The 15,746-nt window shown below is 38.0% G+C and overlaps 2 protein-coding genes and 1 long non-coding RNA gene across 5 annotated transcripts in view; all 3 read right to left on the bottom strand.

Moving 5' to 3' along the window:
- Positions 1 to 1,642, bottom strand: part of ptges (prostaglandin E synthase) — a 6,227-nt gene extending 4,585 nt beyond the window's left edge. Inside the window, exons 1-2 of the mRNA XM_015060669.1 lie at positions 1,425 to 1,642; positions 1,209 to 1,291 (exon numbers count right to left, since the gene is read on the bottom strand). Coding sequence (XP_014916155.1) covers positions 1,209 to 1,291; positions 1,425 to 1,532 — 191 coding nt within the window. The 5' untranslated portion in view covers positions 1,533 to 1,642. The remainder of the gene's footprint in view (positions 1 to 1,208; positions 1,292 to 1,424) is intronic.
- Positions 1,643 to 5,383: 3,741 nt separating this feature from the next.
- On the bottom strand, positions 5,384 to 8,163 carry LOC106964893 (uncharacterized). Its single transcript, XR_001428522.1, has 2 exons — positions 8,058 to 8,163; positions 5,384 to 5,896 (listed from the first exon to the last, which is right to left on the bottom strand). It is a non-coding gene; the product is annotated as an uncharacterized LOC106964893 (long non-coding RNA).
- Positions 8,164 to 9,447: 1,284 nt separating this feature from the next.
- Positions 9,448 to 15,746, bottom strand: part of usp20 (ubiquitin specific peptidase 20) — a 19,069-nt gene continuing 12,770 nt past the window's right edge. For all 3 annotated transcript variants that reach the window (XM_015060656.1, XM_015060654.1, XM_015060655.1), the window contains exons 20-25: positions 14,670 to 14,751; positions 14,239 to 14,347; positions 13,811 to 13,913; positions 13,659 to 13,727; positions 13,403 to 13,571; positions 9,448 to 12,824 (exon numbers count right to left, since the gene is read on the bottom strand). In XM_015060656.1, the coding sequence (XP_014916142.1) occupies positions 13,414 to 13,571; positions 13,659 to 13,727; positions 13,811 to 13,913; positions 14,239 to 14,347; positions 14,670 to 14,751 (521 nt within the window). In that variant the 3' untranslated portion in view covers positions 9,448 to 12,824; positions 13,403 to 13,413. The remainder of the gene's footprint in view (positions 12,825 to 13,402; positions 13,572 to 13,658; positions 13,728 to 13,810; positions 13,914 to 14,238; positions 14,348 to 14,669; positions 14,752 to 15,746) is intronic.

Below are 15,746 nucleotides of genomic sequence, written 5' to 3' on the forward strand. Positions count from 1 at the left end.
ATTTTTTTATATATTTATAAATATTTATATATATTTTTTTTTTTTTTTTTTTTTTTTTTAAAGTTTGATACATCTTTATTCCACTAAAACTTACCCTTTGAAATGAGTCCATTTTGACCTCAGGCCCACTTAGTATCCATGGAGCCTGAGCAAACCCCACCCCCCTTATCTGGGGCCCATATAGATATTTTGATTTGGACGACACAATCAGCACCTTCTACATTTTAAAAATTAAATCACACAGTGGGAAGCACAACAACAAAAGAAGCTCAAACTACATGAGACCAAAATCTGAACGCGCTAATTGCGGAGTTCCAGGAATGTAGGACTTCAGCTGGCGTCAGCCGGCATCCGCTAGCTGAAGTCCACTGGTTTCCTTCTGGTTTTATTTTGTGATTTAGTGACTCGGCTATGATGTAGAAATATCATTACTCACTTAGTAAAAGTGGCATTTCCAAGTCAAGCTGTGACTCAAACTTGGATTTCATTTGTAAAGAATCGGCACTCTTCCCTGTTGCTTGTTTGGGGAAAGGATGAGTGTTTTGTAATTTCCATGAATAAACTGACGTCCGGTTCGTCGTGCAGCATCAGCAGACACATTAGTGCGTCCGTAGGTCTTTAAAAAAGGACTAACTGAGGTCAGGCTGTCGGAGCACTTTCCTGTTTCCCTTCCTCTACTTTTGTTGTAATCTTCTAAAAACATTTTTCTTAGGAAATCTGCCATTCCATCAGCATGAAGCTTTGCAAAAACATGCTTTGAAACCTCTTGAACAAGATATCTTTCAGCTTGATTTCAACATAGTTTAGTGAGTTGTTTTTGCTTTTAATCAGCAGCAAAAAAAATAAATAAATAAATAAAAAAACAACAATCCACATCTGTTTTCCCCTTTTTGCCCCCTCCCTTCCTATGAGATATCTTTTTTTCCAACATGTTATAACAAACAGCTCAGAGTGGGAACGCTTGCACTGCAATGTGGAGAAGCACACATCTCAATTTGGAGGGGAAAATTCCACCAGAAACAAATGAGAATCAGCACACAGACACACAACCCCCTGGGTCCAGTTCTTGTAAACGTTGGTCATACATGCACGCAGATGCATCAACACAACTTAACCATTTACACCTTTTAGGGTACAAATACGCCGTTCCTAGTTTGCTTGGGAGTGCAAAACATTTCCTATCAGACTGAAACTTTCTGCGCTCTTACCTTCGGCATCTTTCCACGTAGGGATCCTCTCTGTGAAACTGCAGCCCTCCGTGTCTCAGCGCGTCCTCCGGGTTGGCGAAAGCCTTTTATTTTTTTTTTCAAGTCGGGAGAAAAATGCATCAGAGAAAGTGAGAGAGAAAGTCAAACTGATTCAAAACTAAACTTTATTAAAAATAAATAAATAAATAAATAAATAAGATCTCTTGATTCTCTCACCTTTTTCCGTAGCCTCACTTGTCCCGTTATGATCGCGATAGTGTACATTTTGATCACCAGGAGGACGGCGTAGAAGACAAAACAGGAGAAAACCTCGTTTCTTATCATGGCTGCTGCTGGATTACTGTCAGCGGATGAAAAAAATAAAAAAAATAAAAATCAAGCGCCGGTCCCGTTGTGCTGCTGCTGCTGCTGAAAGTGAGAGTTGGCCCAAAGGCAGGACCTCTTTAAACAGGCGGCTCTGCCTCCACCCACAGACAAAGATGACTGGATGAAACGGAAATGTTTTATTTATGACACAACATGATGAGCCCACTGGCAGAATTCAGGCTTTTTTTTCTTTCTTTCTTTTCTTTTTTTTTTCGGAATAAGAATATCAGATAATTTTATCATCGCTTTAAAACTTTGTAAAAAAAAATATCTTACTTTTGATTAATTCATCACATTTCTAAGATTTAAAACAAAAATAAATCAAGTCTCATAAATATTTGCCTCCTTGCGGATTTATTCTGACTTTGCTTATGGTCACTGGAGAAAAAAAAAGTTTTTAGGTTATCTAGCAAGTAAAAATAAGGTTTCAAACGATGATAATTGAGAAACATATAAAACATGACTATGCTAGTTGTCAAGAAAAACTTAAATTAACCGTGTCTAAGCAAATCAAAAGCCACACGAAGGCTTAACAAAGAACATGTAGAGTAAAAAACAAAAAAACAAAAAAAAAAACAACACTCAAGCTGAACCTGTTTGACCCTAAAAAAAGAAGTTTTTAAAGTGCACAAATTATTCTCCTTTATGAATTATCCGGCATATCCCCCCCATTACTGACATCACCTGCTATTAACGTCGTTCTCCACAAACTGGTTAAACCAGATCTCGTAAAATATCTACATAAGCATCTCAGCACATCCAGGAAACAGTACAAGAAAAGCTGGAATTAATGTTTTAGGAGAAACAATTACAGGCAGAGAAAAATAAATGCGACCCACATTATTTTCTTTTAGATGAGATCTGGGTACCCCGAATTGCCATGATGGCCACAGGACCAAAAGGTCAAAGAAATACCAATCTTCCAACCAAAACAACCAATTTTCTGCAAAATTGTCAAAAATAGCCACAAAGTGATTTTTTTGATATCCTATCAAAAACACAGTGAGAGACAAGAAGAAAAAAAAAACTTCATAAATAACTTAGGAATTTGTTGTTTTTTGTTCATTTTCAAAGGTTTCTCTGAAATCAGTATGTTGAGAATGTGTCTCCCTTAACGGCTAGGCAAAACACAAGAGACTTTATCCATTTAATCATTTTAAAATTACACACGGTGAATAAATATGTGTGGGGGAGTGTGCTCCTTACAAATTCTGACACACAGCCCAAGATCAGGAGTCAACACGTCTTCATTTCTGAACACGGTGAAGATCATACTCCGAAAAATGATGAGACTGCTGGCAAAATATGGGCGACAAGGTTGGTTGCAAAAGAAAGAGAGAAAATTTTCCACTGAAGTTGTGATTCAGGAGCAGGGGGCTTCCGGTGGCCAAACCTGCCACTTTCTGAATCCTGATATCATCTGTGTGGAGTACTCAGTGTTATGTAAACAGTCTTGCATGCACATGACACATATTTATGCATACTGAAGTTTTATTTCTGATAGTTCAGCTGCACTCTTTTAATAAAGCGACACCTGCTGTAGCTACCCCAACAATGAAAACTACACACCACTCTGTCTTCAACACTTGTCAGCTAAAATGGTTGAAACATGGAAATAATCAGTAGATAAATGACTCAGAATACCAAACCTTTAGAAGATATATGGGTCTTGAGAATTTCATTATTATCTTACTTTTCTAACTTTCAGCAAAAAACTGCTGTGCTACAGTGGTACGCTATGGCTGGTGCAGAAACACAAACAATAAATGGAGGTCCAGTTTCACTTAGTTTTGTTTTTTCTTCTTCTTCCTTTGCAAGTAACATTTTCCGGACAATTTTGCTTTTCTCAGTTTAAATACTTCTTTGAGTGCAAAAGAAGTAGATGCTAGACAACCAATAAGTACAAACAAGTAAAAGCTAAACAGTCCACAAATGAAATGGGTAAAAATGGAATGAGACAGGGAATTAGCAGTGAACATGCCAGAGTTTATTGCAGAGCTTTGGTCATGACATCAACATGTCTCCTGTATGGAAAAACTATTCACACACAAGGTGTGCGGTGCCTGGTGATGTGTAAGGAAGCCCACATCACCACGTCCTCACCAGTGTTGGCCTGGTGTCTTTGGCTCGATGTGCAGAGCTGTTCTTCCTCAAAACACGATCTGTGCAGCGACGTCACAGCGTGTTGAGGTTTCGCCTCATTTGACCAGACAACAGGATATTCTCCCAGTATTTTTCCTTGTCACTTTCAAATACTCTTCTTCAGCACAATTAAAACAACCTTCAACATTTTTTGTTCATTCCCCGCTCTTTCCTAGTGGAGTGTTCTGCAGTGAGTTTGAATGGGATCTATATATATATATATATATATATATATGTTTTTTTTTTATATAAAGGTTTTGCTGCAGCACAAATATAACTGTAGCTCTGAGTCGTCCAATGAAGTCCTAATCCACAAATGGACGACACATTTTTTTCATCAAACACCAGCAATAAAATCCTCATAACATTGCTGACAGAGGAGTCAAAAGAATAATTCAAGATGCTTTCCAAGAGCCAAGGAATTCTCACAGACCTGGAAACAGAAAGTACTGAGGGGGGGGGGGGTTCCCACGAAGGTAGCAAATGCACTCAATACTAAAGACATGTTTGGTTCTTTAAAGCATTTTACCAGCCATCAGTTAACGTTACACCAGCTGATAGTGGCATGTGTGAGCATATTATGCTTGCTCTTGTCAGATTTGCAGTTTTTCAAGTAGGAGATGAGACAGCCAACCAGAAAATAAATACAAAGGGGTTTCAATTTTTGAAAAACAAAATGTTTTTTATCTGTTTTAATAAAAGCTGGCACATAGAAAATCATGGATTCTCTTCTCAATATCCATTTATTGGCAGCTCAGCTCAGCCCTCCTTGTAGTTGCTGACCAGCAATTTGCATCTTTCCCCTGGTATTTTAATGCTTCATCATTCACGATGAGCTCCGATTCGTCAAGGTCGGATACTTGCTCCCTTAACAGACTACATTTGACTCCAAACCGTTGATGTTAATTCATTTGACTAAAGTTAAAGTAAAATATTTAAAGATGTCGCAAACTAAGACAAAAAATAAAAAATAAAAACATCTTCCATTGTATTCACTATTAATACACTACATTTCAAATCATTACATTGAACTCCTGGAGGAATCTCAGCCTTCGGCCGCCTGAAGCTGCCAGTCCAGCGTGAGGGAGCTCGCCGAGCTGCTGTCGTCGCAGCAGTCCTCGGCGTCCGAGAAGGACGACATGTAGTGGAGGCCGGTCACTCGGTGGTAGCCTCCGTTGAGCATCTGCGGGCAGGAGGTGAGCTCCACGGCCCTGCGGCCCGTCCCCCTCGCCCTCACAGTCCACATATCGACCAACTGGGAACACACGACGCAGCCCATGGTGTGTGTAAACAGACGATGGCGGGTGTAGAGCTACCACAGGTCACATTACAGACTCAGCCAGGGTCAGGAAGTGACATGAATGGCGGGAAGGAATATTACAGAGTTGATGGTACTTTTGACTCGCTCATAAGATACATGAGCTATTTGGCTTATTTTTAATTTAAGACAATGTCATCTTAAGTCCTAAAATGTAAACATTTCATTATTTTGACACATTTATTACACAATGTTGCTAAATATATTTATATAAAAAAACAGTTTTTAACTATAAATATCTTACCTCTTCACTTTCATGCTTGTTTAGAGTTAAAACACTTTTAAGCTAAGTATACGCAAGGGAAGCTAACTCATTTTACTTGAAATGTCTACAGGTGTTGTTTTTCTCTCTCTCTCTCTTTCTCTCTTAAAGGCAGGAAATAATAAACTGCTGAGAAGGAAAATGAAGGTCCACCACAAAGTTTCAGATAGTTAGCACAGCAGCGTCGACTTGACTGATATGCTGACAGAAATCAAAAAGTTGGTCCTTTCACCATCAAACCGAAAGGTCACAGCTCAAACTCGCCCAGTGTCCTCCGTCTCTCACAGCTCCCAAACATGGCCTGCAAATATTTACACAGAACACTTTCGCAAAAAAAAAAAGAAAAAAAAAGAGAGAAAACACCCTTCGGAGCAAGCTTAGGGAGGTAAAGAGGAACCAAGCACTGGCCGTCCAAGAAAATCGCTTTTCGCTTTAAAAGAAATGAAGCGCTGCTGTTGTGTGGCTCCGTTTCTCTGCTCTCAAAACCACCAGACTTTCAGGTCATAATGGAGGTCTCATGTATGAATTGTTTCCTGTCTGGTGTTTGTCAGTCTCCTCTGTTTGATGGAAGAAGCCTGTCTGCAAAGTTAAAACAGATGCCTGAGGAAAAGGAAACACAAGTCAGATCAGCAAGCAGCAGCTCTGGACACAGTAGACGGCAAAGTAAGCACAAATGACATAAGACATTTGTTTCACTGTTCTTTTTTTCAGGATGGAGTGATTATGCATTACATTAACATGCAGCATGTTAATGTAATGCTGCATGTTACTGTAAGTGTGCAAAACGTAGAAAACGTAGATTTTTTTTTTACTTCTAAATGTCTATCTCGAGTTTGAAGTTTAATTGAAGATTTAAGAAGTAGTCCTCCATTTTTGCTTCTTTTGTTTTTCACTTTCTGCAATACACAAACACTACTGGCAGTGAAAAACAATCCAGAGCATGATGCTGCCATCACCATGCTCACCAGTTTGTCTCACATTGACTCGTGTCAACGTGAGCAACAAGCTCAATCCTGTCCCGTCTAAAAATAAAACATTTCTACTGGAGGCTTCTACATGTGGGCAGGCTTGAAGGTGTTCCTATTAGAGCAGATTTTTTCTTTTGAATCTGCACCTCTTCAGTTCATGGTAATACTGTAGTATGCTGTAGTATACTGTAATACTTACTTAGGCGATGAGAATGATGTTCAAACATCTGCCGGCTAATGGCCGAATTGAGGCTTGGTGGTTCTTTGGTTTTGAATATCCAAACAAATCTCCTTTTTTTCTTTCTTTCTTTTTTATTTTTGACTATAACAGTTTGTGAGACTTGGAGACGTTTGGTTTTCCAACAGAACAATAATCCTAGTCACACATCATGAAAACAAGTTTTGCAGATGAGAAGCGCAAATAAAGCTCCTGAAATGGGATTTTGAAAGCCTCCATGTCTGAACTAGCAGGCTTAAAAACAGGTGTGTGTTAGGAAACTACCCTGTCATATGAGCTCTGTCACTTCACCTGCAGGGAATGTTAATTACACCAGGAACTTGTTGGTGTTCACTGTAAGTGTGCAAAACCTAACAAGATATCATGGGATTCTGTACATTTACTTACTAGCATGAGCGTGTATGTATAATTTTGATTACACACACACACACACACACACGCACACACACACGTGTGTGAATTAGAGAGAATGCACAATACATCCAAATTGTGCTTGTTTAAAATGATTAAAGTTGTGTTGCTGTAAAATGAGTCCTCCCTGGAAAATCAGCTGCTCATATGAATAATTAGAGGATGAAAATTTAACAATATTACTCATTATGATGAGTGTATGTAAACTTCTGATCTATATATTTAAACCACTGTTGTACCCACCTTTTTTTTTCCCTCAACATTTTTAAGAAAGCATAACTAACGTATAGAAGTGTGCATAGGCATAAAATACGGTTTCTTGAACTATACTGTTCAAGAAACATGAACTGAATAGCCAGGTTTAGAGATTTAACTAATAAAAACTCTTAGCTAATCATGAAACTTGGTAGTTAAAATTGTCTTTGACTTGATCAATGTCCTAAAATAAATGCAGTATTGCATTAGGGCTGCACCTAAAAAAAAAAAAAAGGAAAAGTACTGAATAAAGACGGCATAATAACTCTTGTGTTATTCAGAATCAGAAATATTAAAATGTGTGCATGAACTAAGGTAAAATCCTGCTTTTTTTTTTTCTAACATCCAAAACAAAATGATCCCCATACTAGTCTTATTGGAAAAAAGTAGCTTAAGTAGAATTTGGTTTAGTTTTCTTCCCGTGGAGCAAATATTCCTGCGGAGAGACCTCAGTTAACGTCCGACTCTGAGAAAAGACAAAATTTTGTCCCAGGTAGGACCTAAAATCCCCCTGAGGACAAAGAGGACAAAGGTGGGCTGCATCATGCCACACCCATCCTGTCTCGGTGAACGGACAGCGGGAAGTGCCTCCTCTGCCGTCCTGAGCTGGCACTGTTTACAATACTGGACGTTGAATTATTCATGAACATGTCTGCTGAGTCATACATGGAATCCCTGCATTATTGGGATCCGTGTCAGTCATTCATTTTTAAATGCTGACAAAGCTATGCCTGCATCCTTGGTCAGACACATCAAGACACATGCAAGAGATGTGGTAATGTGAAGCTGCAGTGGTGTGTGTGTGTGTGTGTGTGTGTGTGTGTGTGCACATGTGAGTGCATGTGTGAACACAGAACCTAAAAATCAGTTTGCAAAAACTGGATCTTACCTGAAGATGTGTCGATTGTGTCATCAGTGCACAGCGTCCGCTCAGCAGCCCGGCATGTTTGCTCTTCAGTCTGTCTCTGAGCTCGATGCAGCTCGGCATACGCATGGGGCTCGAGATGACATCACAGCCCCTCACTTAACGGCTGCTGTATTTCTAAAATTAACCTGGGCATTTTCTGTGTGCTGCCCAAGCCCAGTCAGAATCTTGCAGCAGACATGTTACTGTAAAGATTTTTTCTTTTTCTTGGTTGTTGTTTTTTTTTTTATAGGCTAAATTTATAGAGGACCTATAATTTTGTTTCAACACAGATTCCTTAAATCTCAAATTCTTCAAAGACACCGCATCAATGTGAGGAGTTAAAAACAGAGAGATTGGAAAACACTGATGAAACATACAGGTATATGACGCATTACAGTTCTCTATAAAATATTTTTGCTTTTTAAAATACTGTACATTATTTTAAAGGGCAAATGTTTTGAGATATTACAGAGACAGGAAATCTAAACTTGCACTAACATGAAAAAAAATCAGGTTTTTAATTTCTTTCCATTGTTTTTCTAAACCGACAAGTAAGATTACAACACACATAGGCTCCTTTGTAGTCACACCTTAAATCAGAACCTATAGATTACGACACAGTATGGGACAGCAGAGCTCTCTATTGTATGAGAAAGAAAGCGGATCATGAAAGGCTTGAAATCTTGGTTTAAACAGGTATGAACAGGACAAGGCATTTCATCTCGTTTGTTTGATTTCCTTTCCATTCGCTTTAGCTTCAAGTAATAATTTAAAACCCAACATGATGCTGCAAGGAAACAAAATTGGAGACAAACTCCTGAAGTTCAAGCATTGTGACAGATGGTGTCGTCAGCATAACATAAGATGTGGCAGTCCTTCAAATACGAAGCGTTCTGGGACTAACGATGGCAGTCAGAAATGAAACGGAAAGTAAGCAGAATTTAACATTTTTGAATCACAATTTTTGTTACAAGTGTTCATTAGACACTGACCACTAAGTGCTTTAAGACCATGGGTAGTGTGCTAGCCTCTACGCTACTGCTTTCAAAACCATTTCTCTGGTTTTCTTCCTTCTGACTGGAGAAATTGCTAAATAAATACAATCCCTATGAACTCATATTGGAGTTTTTGAAGTTGCGACCTCTGATTTAGTCTTGGGTGGCCGGTGTGCTGTGACAACCGGGTTTGGTGAACCACGCATAACTCTCCACTTCGGTTTTGTCTACAGGGCAAACGTAGTCACCACTTAGCCACCATCTCACATTAAATGACACATTGATTTTTAAAATATTTATCCAACAGCAACTTGATAGCACGTGTTTAACATTTAACCCCGTCTGCCTCAGTACAGAAAAGGAAGGGGGGGAAAAACTCCAATCCAAAAGCAGGAAATTTTAATCATTAAACCAATCATAGTAATTACATCAGGTATACAGACATTTAAACATCCCTTTGAACTGTGGTAGAATCACCATAGCCACAAGAGCCACACACGGTTAACAACTAGGAAACATGACCCGTGAAATCTCGCTGTGTGCCGTGACACCTATGAATACTTTCCAACCACAGCAATGCTTGTTTTTTCCAGTAGACTGAAGTCTTACACGCATATACATGCCGTAACATGAGCGGATGCACTTACAGGGTGGGGTTAATGTAATAATTACTACAAGAAATTCCCTAACACTGCATTATAACAAGTCACACCGCCTGGCTGTTTGAACTCTCAGCTGTTCAAGCTACTGACTCGTCCTAGCATCTCTACAATACAGCTAAGATTGCACTGTAGTTGTTTCTCGTTTGTTTGATTGCACATTCTTCCCCACACCTATAGAAAACATATTGCCACAATATTAGCATTTTCCTGTACATAAAATCTGGAACTGTATGAAAAGAGAAACTAGTTCAATAAACAAAATAGACAACATTAGATACATTTTTTTTTCTTTTAAAACTGATTCATAATTTAACAACAAAACAGAGACATGGCTTACTGTGATCTAAAATGTTAAATATACATAGTAAAGTTCTCTGTTTTATAAGTCACCTGTGAAATGAAAAGCGTTTCTATAAAACCTATTTAACTTTTTTGTCATGGTCCCAAGCTCTTTTTTTTTTCTCTGAAGACATTTTGGGCTGCTATCCATGGAAAACACCCATGAACAAAAGGTCAGAAAACAGGAGGGGAGATACCTTTTGTTGTGGGAAAGCATTTTACAAATCAAATTTTTGTAGAAAGTGCAACTTGCAAATTCAAATAGAACACACCTTCAAAAAAAAACAAAAAACAAAAAAAAAAACTGGTGGGAATCATAAAATATTCTTAAAAACATTAAAATAAAGTGAATAAATCAAATTTTCCTTATTTAATCTAAGCAATCTTTTAACCTTAACCATTAGGAGTTACATCTGTGCTGCTCACATACAAATACATCTACAAGCTGTATATGGAATACAGGAATACATTGTATGTACAATAAGTTGATTTTATGCTTGTATTTCTATGCCTTGTATGAAGAGTTAGCTAGGTGAACTCTCTCGCATTAACACGTCTAAATGTCAGAAGAGCATTTATCAGATTGTATCCAAGAACTCAACCCTGCTACAGAAGTCTGAAGTTTTTTTATTTTGAAGACTGTAACAAAAAAGCAACTCCATTTTGAAACTGCGGCCAAAAGTCTGGAATATGCCTGGCTAAGCAAAACATGTACTCTTTCTTATTTACTTAGTTTGCATACAACTTTTTTTTTTCAAAGAAATAAAAATAAGCAAAAGGTTTCAAATTTTATTTTGTGAGCTTTAGAACTACTGCAGGTTTGTTACAGGGTGCTAGCTAACTAAAAAAACTGCTAAGCTAAATGGAACATCCTAAAGTAACTAGCATAGCTTAGTCATTTTTCCCAGAGGCAACTAATTGTTGTCTCTGGGAAAAAGTCACTTCTGTTTTACAATATAACCAATTTTTCTTCAGACTTAGGGAATTAACTATAGGCAGCAATTTATCAGCTGGGGGGTGATTGCTGAGAATTCAAACATCACACACCAAATAAAGTAGTACTCTTAAAAATAAAACATTTGAAGAGTATATATGAGATACGAGATGTTTCATAGTTGCAATAAAAATGCAAAAAAAATCAAGTATAGATGACTGTGACACAAAATGCTTTGTGAAATCAACACACTAAGTGGAGAGAAACTTTCCCCCATTGGTTCAAACCACAATGTTTTCTGTAATGAATGTGACTTGACTCATTGCACTCTCATGGTTTTGAATTGGCCAAAATGACGCAAAATGTTTCAGCTAGCAGAATATGACTGTGCATGTATGATGAATAAACATGAACAATGACTCCAGTAGTGTGTGTTTTCCAAGACATCCATATTTTTGTGAAAACGAGACAGAAACATATGCAACAGTTAGTTGTGCTGGAAAGGTTTTCTGGCTTCATGCTCCCATCCCCTAAATTTTGGGGAACTTTTATAAATGTGCGTTTCCCAACACGTGAACAGCTTAAATTTGTATTTTAAGTTTCGTGGCTAAATTTGTAATAAAAATCTGTATTATATTCTAAACACGTATGACTTCATTTTTCAAATTTCAAACGTGATGAGACATTTTTTTCTGGGAGAAAACATCAACATAGCGTGATAGATATGGAATCTTCAAACTCCTGCTAAGCAACGATAAGAAATTACAGATAAAAAGAAAAGTTCATCAAAAGTTTGACAGCAGTAACCCCTTTTATCTAAATCACATTTATCTCTATATATATATTGTTTTGCTTAATAAATATGATTATTTTTAACTAAATGCATCTCAAGTAGCACTTGATAAGTTCAAGCTTACACTGATCTTGTAGCAGCACAAATCTATTGCACAAGATTCTCTTTATCACTTCAGATACATACGCATCCCTCCTGCGTATCTACTTTGACTAATGAAATGTTAACATTCACATCTATACATGCCCCCCCCCCAGTCCCTATGGCTGTTTGCTGACAGAGCTTGCACTGACTATACAAAAGCAAGGTCTTCTTGTGAGTATTTCTGAGCATGAAAACGGATCGTTTAAGCAAAACAACTGAGCTTCTCAGTCAGCAAAAACTTACAGCTGCATGCAGTTTGAGCCCAGAAGTGATTGTGCATAACCCACACATGCATGTTTTGCAGTTATAAACAAACCTGCTCCGGCCATTCCCATGGACCAAAATAAAAAAAAAAAAAAAAAAAAAACAGAAAGAAAAAGGTTTCCATTCCTGAGGGCTTGGCGCACGCTGAGGTTGGAGGTTGCCGATGTTTCATTCACTTGAGACCTGTTGCTTCTGTCTGCTTGTTGCTATGTAACTTAGTAAACAGCTAAACAACGGAAAGCTTGGTAATAGATCTTAATTGCTTCTAGTGTGAAAGAGGAGCCCTCCTCCCACGTATCGGCAACGTTCACTGCGCCGTTCTGGCTCGTGACGCCAGGTGCCGTTCGCCTGCCACGGCCGGTTTAGAAGCGGCACATGACATCTAGTCGCTACGGCGACGCCTATGGCTACCGAAAACAGCTGCAGAGATGTGACACAAACACAGAGCTTGGGAGCGGTCCGATGGATAAAACCGGTGATGTTTAGGTCCCGTTTTGACCTTCTTGCAGCTTCAAAATAAGACGTCGCTACATTTACAAAGTGCTCGTAATGCTTCTTCGCCAACGTGCAAATTCCTCATCTTCATGTGAGGGCAGAAGTGGAAAGATATCATCAGACCTGTAGGGGAAAAAAATTTAGAAAAACAAGTTTGAAAAAAACAAAACAAAAAAAACAAAAACAAAGGGAGTCTAAGCTTAGTTTACAGCCTTGCAAAAGTATTTCTTCCCTTGAATTTATGTCTTATTTTTTTCAAGCAACAAAGACAAATATCTGTGTATTTTTGAAGGAATTTAGCCCAACAAACAGGAACGAATACAGCGAAGTCGAAGGAATGTGATGAATGGTCTACAATTTATTTTCAATAAAAATCGTAAGAATTCAGTTTAATTGCTTCATCCAGCTCATTTACAGCCTTTTAGAGTAAGTATCCAGTACCAGCACTGCACATCTAAGCATCATCATTGCTTTGCTTTGCAAAGCAGCTGAAAACCAGTCAGATTAGATAAGAGCCTCCCTGAAGACATTTGTCAGTTCAGGGACTCATTTTGTAAGTGGACACAAAGTAACTGGGGTTACTTTCTAGTGCTAAGGATGACGTGAACGCTGTTCAAGTAAAGATAAACTAGCGCGGCAAGTAGAAATAAATATATGTAGAAAATATATGTAGAAAATAATGCATAAAGCCGGATTCTCACCTGCGTGAATCTCAAAGTGCTCTCGTCTCTGCTTCGATCTTCCTCTCTCCGTGAAGACTGTCGGGGTCAGCTGGGACCACCGTTTGTCTCACCGCGATCTCAGGACCCCCGCCGTATATCCCCAACAAATACTGCCATGTCTCCTCGGAGATCTGTCCATAGTCTGCACCTGAAATGTAAAAAAAAAAAATTTAAATAAAATCATCTCTGTGTCCTGTTTCAGGCTTTACGTCTCAGTTAGCAAAGAAAAGTTTACCTTGCTTCAGCTGTATGTGTCCTCCTTTCATAACACCGATTTTACTGTTGTCGATGGGACCAGGTGGCTCTGAGAAAACAAGCAATATGCGTTTTTGTTTTTTAAAGTAAGCTGCATCCATAACTGTACATTTGTATGGGAGTGGTTTGTACCGTTGTCTTTGCCCTTCACAAAGCTCTCCCACTCTCTGAACCACTGCATGCTGATACACAGGATCACCGACGGAGCCTCCTCGGCCTGGAACTCCTTGTTCAGCTACAGACAAAACACAAATCAAGGAAAAGTGTAGCAAGTAGGATTAATAATTATTAGGCCTGAAATTAACTATTACTTTAGCTATAGCTTTTATTCTGACAACTAACAAATAATAGCCACATTTTGCTGCTTTTTTAGTAAAATATTTGAAATAAATCTATTGGATTACCACTGAGCATGCTGTTCTCTAGTTAGCGATTAATTGGTTACTAAATTAGTTGATGATTATGGCGATAATGCTTCCGTCACAATTAATCATTCAGCCCTAACAATAACATAAAAAAAAAGAAAAAAAGATGAAGCCTTTCAGAAAAGCAGAGTTAACCTTAATGAAGGTGTCTATTTCGGTTTTCCTGCGCTTGGCCAGAGCTTCGATCTCCACCTGGCAGATGGCGCACATGTACAGGTGGTTGACTGCGGGGCCGCCTCCGAAACTGAACACAGTGAAGCAAATATGCAGTGAAAGGTTAGTGGAGGGATAAGGATGATCACTAATTTCAATCAAAAAAAAAGTTTAATTAATATAATGTAAAAAAAAAAATACATACAATAGCAAAAAAAAAAAAAAAAATAGATCAAGCTGGATTTAATTTACACTCTGCTTTGAGTTTATTAGAGTGTCAAGGAGCTTTTAATTACTAATCCTGACTGCATCCCTATACTGCTTCAGAAGGCAGTAAAGGGGCCACATCTGGGTTAGAATTCACTTTAGTCTGAGTCCTCTAGTGACATGTATTAATAATTATTATTGTTTACCTGTTGTAAAGATATTCCCACACATTCTGAGGAACTATCACCACCAGATCATCAATGTACTGGTACTTATTAGGCGGGATCCCTGTGAAGAGAGGAAACCGTTCAAAAAGGCTGCAGAAAAGAGGAAAAGTAAATGAGAAATTAAAAAAAAAAAAAGAAAGTCACTTCCATGCAGATGCAGGAGAGTCCCATGGTTTCTTTTTGTAATGTGATGCGTGTAAGGCTAATTTGGACTTGTTGGATTTCTCGGAACTTCAAGGATGTTTAAAGTGCATGTTGTAAATAATTAGTGAGTTCCCTGGAACGCTGTGTGCCGTCAGTCCCCAAGCTGAAAGCTTGGTTGTCTGCTAATGGCCAGAAAATACTTTTTAACTGTAGACCAGAAATGCTCTTTTTGATTTTAATTTTTACACATTACACAAAAAAGTGGAGCGTCTGATGCCTACATTTACTTACAATTTCTTCTTTAAATTGACAAATGTTTTATCAAAGGTTACAAGCTGCCTCTACTTATGCTTACTTTTTAACTTGGTCAACTGTATCATTTTGGTTTTAAAATAATACCATGATATAGTCGTGTTTTTGTTTTTTTATCTCTATTATTAAAAATTTTGATATTATTGCTGGCTAATTTGGGTACATTTAGATTTAAGCGGCCTGCCTCCCCACTTGCTGATAATTTTTTAAGTCAAGACAGTAAAACTCTGTGATCAATAGTACATAAAATAATTTGGTAACACTTTATTTGAAGGGGGTGAATAAGACTGACATGACACTTTCATAAACATGAATAAGTCTTCATGAATATTTATGACAGTTGTCATAAAGCGTCATTTGGTAAATCATGACACTTTTAATACAAAGTTGACATTATTGAAATTGTCTCCGTTATGACGTGACATTAATCTAGACAACGTTGTTGTCATGACAACTTGACATTAAGCAAGATATTATAACTTGTCATGATTGTCATAACAGGTGAATTTTAAAATGTTATCCTTATAAGAAAATAATTTCTTTCTCAATGTCAAGTTGTCATGACAATGACGTTGTCTTGGTTAATGTCAAGTTGTCATG

Source organism: Poecilia latipinna, unplaced genomic scaffold, assembly GCF_001443285.1.
Source record: "Poecilia latipinna isolate Pla-1442-1.1 unplaced genomic scaffold, P_latipinna-1.0 Scaffold1734, whole genome shotgun sequence".
Classification (NCBI taxonomy): Eukaryota; Metazoa; Chordata; class Actinopteri; order Cyprinodontiformes; family Poeciliidae; genus Poecilia; species Poecilia latipinna.